The sequence below is a fragment of the Triticum urartu genome, unplaced genomic scaffold, assembly GCF_003073215.2.
Source record: "Triticum urartu cultivar G1812 unplaced genomic scaffold, Tu2.1 TuUngrouped_contig_5022, whole genome shotgun sequence".
Taxonomy (NCBI): Eukaryota; Viridiplantae; Streptophyta; class Magnoliopsida; order Poales; family Poaceae; genus Triticum; species Triticum urartu.
In genome coordinates, this window is record NW_024115661.1 from 1 (window position 1) to 6343 (window position 6343).

The 6343-nt window shown below is 47.7% G+C and overlaps 2 protein-coding genes across 4 annotated transcripts; one reads left to right on the forward strand and one right to left on the reverse strand.

Annotated features, from left to right (window-relative positions):
• Positions 1 to 37: 37 nt before the first annotated feature.
• Positions 38 to 4139, forward strand: LOC125528664. The gene is made up of 9 exons (XM_048693107.1): positions 38 to 230; positions 337 to 396; positions 1305 to 1406; positions 1875 to 2045; positions 2133 to 2252; positions 2836 to 2909; positions 2995 to 3047; positions 3142 to 3245; positions 3352 to 4139. Exons 6-9 carry the CDS (start codon positions 2851 to 2853, stop codon positions 3556 to 3558), a joined length of 423 nt encoding a protein of 140 aa, XP_048549064.1. The 5' UTR covers positions 38 to 230; positions 337 to 396; positions 1305 to 1406; positions 1875 to 2045; positions 2133 to 2252; positions 2836 to 2850; the 3' UTR covers positions 3559 to 4139.
• On the reverse strand, positions 3956 to 6335 carry LOC125528663 (phenylalanine ammonia-lyase-like). 3 transcript variants are annotated; one of them, XM_048693106.1, is made up of 2 exons: positions 5680 to 6335; positions 3956 to 5346 (listed from the first exon to the last, which is right to left on the reverse strand). In XM_048693106.1, exons 1-2 carry the CDS (start codon positions 6282 to 6284, stop codon positions 4245 to 4247), a joined length of 1707 nt encoding a protein of 568 aa, XP_048549063.1. In that variant the 5' UTR covers positions 6285 to 6335; the 3' UTR covers positions 3956 to 4244. The 3 variants fall into 3 exon arrangements, with proteins under 3 accessions (XP_048549063.1, XP_048549062.1, XP_048549061.1); XM_048693105.1 differs by having other exon boundaries at positions 3956 to 5258; positions 5625 to 6335; XM_048693104.1 differs by having other exon boundaries at positions 3956 to 5372; positions 5739 to 6320.
• Between the last annotated feature and the right edge of the window lie 8 nt (positions 6336 to 6343).

Below are 6343 nucleotides of genomic sequence, written 5' to 3' on the forward strand. Positions count from 1 at the left end.
CGGCGGGGGCGCCGGGCTTGGGGGCGGCGCGGGCGGGCTCCGGTGTCTCGTCGCCACCACTTCACTCTCCTCCGCCCGTCGATGACCAGGCCGGGGGCGGAAGCCGCAGAGCCGGCGAATCCATCTCCTCGCCACCGCCTCCCTCCGCTCCGCCCGTCGATGTGCAGACCGGGAGCCAAATCTTCGAGGCCGGGAGATCGAGCTCCGCTGCTGCGCGCGCCGGGGAGCAGGTAATGGCGCGTCTCTTGCGCTTGAGATGTCGCGACCTGCTGTGTTTTCTTGGTTTCTTCGAGTTATTCGAGTTCGACTTAGCGTTTCTTGGTTTCTGTCGAGTAGGCTGGATTGCCGAAGGCCAAGACGTTATTGAGAAAGATATTCAGCTCCGGCAAGAACAAGGTATAGCCTGAATCTCGTGCTTCCTGATTACTCTGTGATTCCTTGCTCTTCTTTGTGCATTCTTGTGCCAATTTTTGTGTTCGGGATGTGCAATTTGTGGTCTCAGAGTTCGTGTGGAATGTTGGTAAGGATTTAGGGTAAAAGGGATGAAACTTTTGGGCGAATGTTGGGCCAGTCTGGCTTTATATTACGCGCAGATTAAGCAGATCCTGATCATTACTCCGTGCTCTTCTTGCAATCTTGGGATATGGAGAGAAGCTAACAACCTCTCTGTGATTAGTCAAAAACTCGAATATGTTTAAGATTCGGGTGCTCTGCCTGTACCAATTCATTCTTCTATCAAGTGTGGTAGCATATTCATCGCAGTGTACAGCGGGGGAAGCATTGGGAACATGTTTTTGTTTTAGGCCGTGCATATCTTGATCAGTGCTCCTGTGAAATTTTAGTTAGAAGTCCTAAAGACAAAGGTAAGAGGTTTTAATGTCAATGGATGGTTTTATAGGCATAGTTAATGCATTTGTTTATTCAGGGCTGCATACCTGGACATGATTTCCGTAGATCATTGGTCATTCACATGCAAAATCACTGACCACAGCCCACAAAATAAATAATTAAACTCACTGACCACTTACTCCGAAATTTGGTCTAAAAGATGTGATATTTGGTTGGTTGGTACTTGAAACCGGCTTGGAAGCTTCACAACATGATTCTTGTAAACAGTTGCTGAAGTAAGATGTTTCGGATTTTGCAGCATCACTTGTGCGATACTGCTATTAGATTCTTCAAAAACTCTATCTCTTATTCCCCTATTTCGTATTCTAAAATCCTGATTGTGATGTTTAATCTGTACAATTACTTCTAAGTTTGGCAAGTTATATATGGATCTTAACCCATCTCTTGTGGAAAAGGTTCTTTGTAGAGAAGGAATCGGAAGCTCAGAGAGACCTCACGTCGGAAGCTCGGAGAGACCTCACGTCGGAGGCTCGGAGAGACCTCACGTGAATCAACAGGTTTGACTCCTTTTAGTCTTTGGTTATTTTCAAAGTGGAAACCCATGAAATGTCGGGATCAAAATCCCAGGTCAGATGGAACTGTGGGCATTCATGATTACTGTACAAGTAACTGATTTTGTGGAACATGCTTCTTACTTTCTTGTCTGAATGCTTAATAGTATATTACCCTTGCAATGTGATGGAACCAGTAGACTTTATACCATTGAGTGTATGAAACACTACACATATTTTTCTATTTTTAACTCAACAACAACCAATCAGTGTCAATGAAGGGTCTCTTACATTTATTAGCAGTTCCAACCATTTCCAGAGAACATACAAGCCAGAAAAGTGGAAGCAAAACAAAATTTGGATCATATTTTAGATCTGTTGTTGCAAAACAAAGTTTCTATCAGGCTTTAGATCTGTTATTTCCTTGTTCTAATCAGCATAAACTGAATTCTCTTATCTGATTGTGCGGTGCAGGCAATTCCCTATGTGCAAGCCTTAAATCATTATGTTGGACAGATACTTGCACTTTATCGCGACAGAATATATGCTGTGAATGCAATCACCCTTGGTGACCGCTATTTAGAATTTAGGCCAGTGGAAGAAGATGGGGAGTGTTTCTACAGGAGCTTCATATTTTCCTACCTTGTAATTGTCCTTCTCCTTGTCCCTTAGTATACTACAGGATGCATGTTTCCTGATCTAACTCTCTTTGTTTATGCCAATGTACGACAGGAGCAAGTTCTTGATAGGAAAGGCAGAAATGAGGAACGCCGCCTCCTTGCAGCTATCCAAGAGTTGGCTGAGGAATCTGCACGTCTTGGATGGGCCTCTGAATTTTCTAGGAGCCACGATGTAAGTTCCTGCCTTTTTCCACATTTGTGTTTTTTCCTTGGATAAACATATTTGTAAGGGACAAATACAATTCTCTTCAAGTTACTCTACATGTCAAAATGGATTCAGTTGTCTAACCATCAATCATTTGAAGGAGATGCACAATTGCTTAGCAGTAATGCATGACATTGCAGTTTACACCCTGTTGACGCAAGCTCAAGTCTGAAGCTTATTGTTACGTAACAACTTAGGACCCAACTTAACAAAAATACACCTTAAGTTTATTGTAAGGGATACTAGTGTGACAATGTAAACCGCAAGAGTATAATTCTATACTTCATTGAACACTGAAATGCTTCAGACCTGCTGCTTCTTATGATGTAGATATCTCACCATTCTGTTACTAAGTATTTGTACTCTTTAACTATTTTATAGTAGATCGTTATTAACTGAAGTTGTTCAGGCGAGTTATCCTAATTATGTGTTAATGTCTTGTTATCGAATATCAATAGTATACAAGCACTTTTGTAACCGAAGGTATTGCCTTACAGAGCTGTATGGAATGGTTACCAAATGCAATTTATTAACTCACGAATTGTTTCAGGCATTTAAGGAGTTGATGAAGAAAGTAAAGAGATGGAAGAAAAAACGCAGATTGATCCCCATATCAACTGACAGGTGATATGTTTGGTTTTCTGCAGTTCCGGCCAAGTGTTGTGGCCGAATGCTTCCATCTCACTGACTTAACATGCTTCTTTGTCAGGTACAAGCGGAAACTTCTCGGGTTCTTCAGCACTTACGATCAAACAGAAGACAGTGAGAAAACACTTCTCAACTTATCCTTCAGTCATCAACCTATCTTTCCCTTGGTTCATCCCGATTCATGTTTCTGACACATTTTGGTGGCCAGTTTTTGTTTTCCTCAGATTAGTAGCAGCTAGCTGGTTGTGCTTGCACAGGGCGGACTATACAGAGGATATACCTGGACTTGGAGAAGATGACAGTGTGGCAGATGTGAGTATCAGCATCCCTACCTTTACATCAATGTCGTGCTGAATTTCCGATCCATCGGTTCTTGGATACATGACCCTCATATTTCCTGACTCGCTGCTCTAAACAGTGGTGCTTACAGCACGTTACTCCACGCCGCGCGGTGGCGGGCCGTGCTCAGATGTGGGCCTTGGCGGCTGCGCTTCAGGTGTCCCTCGTGCTCGTGCAACTCAATGAGGAAGCGCCTGATGATGTGTACGTTAGTCCCGGAGCTGACGCTGCGTGTGTGCACGTGCTGTTCACGATCAACCACTATGACATCCTCTACCCAATATAAGTCTCCCATTGCTAGGTTAACGTTGAGTCTGGGTGACTGCCTATGAATGCTGAGCTCTAGGTGGTAGATAGTTTGGCATACACTGAAGCGGGTGGGCTTATACTTGTGCATTCTTTCTTCTGTTGACATATAAGGATAGAAAAACATTGGTCTGATTACTTTCTGTGACTAGTTCTGATGTGCTGAAATCATGTATATATACCTCTCATGCCTATTGTTTTTCCTCTGTAACTATTTCTATCTCTATCAAACGTGTATGATAGTCGAAGTTGCTCGAGAATGTGCTTGTATGACAATCACAACCTGGTGCTATTTCTCTCTATATTGCAGTGCGACGTGAAAATTATCAACATTTGACATGAGTAAGTCTGAACGAGGAGAATGTGCTTGTATGACATGCAGTAAGTCTGAACGTGTTGATTCAGTAGCAGAACATCAACATTTGACATGAAAATTTGTGCCCTTTCGCTTACATTGGCACAAGCTCTAGTTGCTGCGCTACAAGTATTGCAGAGTGCAATCTTTGGCAATGGCCTCTAGCTCCGGAAGAACGTTGCATGCACCAACGTTTTAGAAGAGGGGAAAAACAAAGAAAGAACCAAATCAAACAACAGTAGCATTATCAGTTCAGAACAAGGGGAGCCTTCAGAATCCTGAAGCACAGCATCTTCTCTTCATCTCCATGATTAGCAGAGAGGCAGGGGCTCGCCGTTCCACTCCTTGAGGCACTCCAGCAGCGCGTCGATGTGCTTACCCTGGTTCATAGCAACAAACACCTTGTCCACCTCCTCCCCGGGGGACCGTGTCTTCTCTCCGGTCAAGTACACCGTTCCCAGCTCCTTGCGAACGAACCGGTATAGAGGGTATGACCGGCAGTCAACGATGCGGTTCGGCTCTGCGGCGGTGCCATTCTCCACTGCACCTCTGGCAGCCTCAACTTCCTGAGGTAGTGTCGCACAAAGCTCCTGCTCGAATTTGGCAACCTTGGCAAACACCGAGGTTTCCGCGTTGCGCTCAGCATCACCGTTGGCCAAGGCGTGCTCCACCAACACTGCTCGCATCTTCTTCATGAGAGGATAGTTGGCGCTGCAAGGGTCGTCCGCGTATGCAAACACCGCCTCGCGGTCGATTGTTTGAAGTAGGTCCTTCTCACAAAAGCGCGCGTTGTGGAGGCCACCCATGTCATTTGTGATCAGGGTCTTCCTGACCACTCTTGTGACACAATCCTTGACTGCGTTCTTGACATTCTCCTCGAGGTGGCGCAGGTCGATGGCTTGGCACAGTGCAACCAAAAATGTAGAGGACATGAGCTTCAGAATGTCGATGGCCTCGGCAGTCTTACGGGCTGAGATTAATCCGAGGGAGTTAACATCTTGGTTGTGCTGTTCCGCACTCTGGACATGGTTGGTCACAGGGTTGCCCAAGAATTGGAGCTCCGAGCAGTATGACGCCATTGCGATCTCGGCACCCTTGAAGCCATAGTCAAGACTTGGGTTGCGGCCACCAGAGAGGTTGGAGGGCAAGCCATTGTTGTAGAAGTCGTTTACTAGCTCTGAGAACTGGGCAAACATGAGCTTGCCAATCGCAGCAATGGCAAGCCTCGTGTTGTCCATGGACACACCGATGGGCGTGCCCTGAAAGTTTCCACCGTGGATTGCCTTTCCACGAGATACGTCAATAAGTGGGTTGTCATTGACAGAGTTGATCTCGCGCTCGATTGACTTCGTCGCTGCACGGATGACCTCAATTTGTGGCCCAAGCCATTGCGGCGATGTGCGGAGAGCATATCTGTCTTGCTTTGGCTTCATCAATGGGTCGAGCTCACCAAGCTTCTTTGCGAGCATCATGTAGGAGCTGCCCTCCAGGATGTGCTCCATGATGGCCGCGGCCTCGATCTGTCCAGGATGGTGCTTCAACTTGTGTGTCAGGTGGTCAGTGTACTCTGGCTTGCCGTTCATCACTTCGCAGAACACCGCCGACAAAACTTCGGCAAGCACACCAAGAACATTCGCTTCAAAGAGAACTATGGACGCGAGCCCAGAGCCCACCGCCGTGGCATTAACCATGTTGATCTCGCGCTCGATTGACTTCGTCGCTGCACGGATGACCTCAATTTGTGGCCCAAGCCATTGCGGCGATGTGCGGAGAGCATATCTGTCTTGCTTTGGCTTCATCAATGGGTCGAGCTCGCCAAGCTTCTTCGCGAGCATCATGTAGGAGCTGCCCTCCAGGATGTGCTCCATGATGGCCGCGGCCTCGATCTGTCCAGGATGGTGCTTCAACTTGTGTGTCAGGTGGTCAGTGTACTCTGGCTTGCCGTTCATCACTTCGCAGAACACCGCCGACAAAACTTCGGCAAGCACACCAAGAACATTCGCTTCAAAGAGAACTATGGACGCGAGCCCGGAGCCCACCGCCGTGCCATTAACCATAGCAAGGCCTTCCTTGGGTTGCAGCTCGAAGAAGCCGTGCTGGATGCCCGCAATCTTAAATGCCTCGGCGGCATTAACCTTAGTGCCATCAGGAGCCACGGCCACGGCATTCGAGCGGCCGGTGACAAGTCCCGCGATGTAGGAGAGCGGGACGAGATCGCCAGAAGCGGTGATGGTGCCCCGGAGCGGCAGGCACGGTGTCACGTTGGCATTGAGCAGCGTGGCGATGGTCTCGAGGATCTCGAAGCGGATGCCGGAGTAGCCTTGGAGCAGGGTGTTGACGCGGACAAGCATCGCCGCGCGCGTGGTGGCAGCGGGCAGCACATGGCCGTCGCCGCCGGTGCCGACACCCA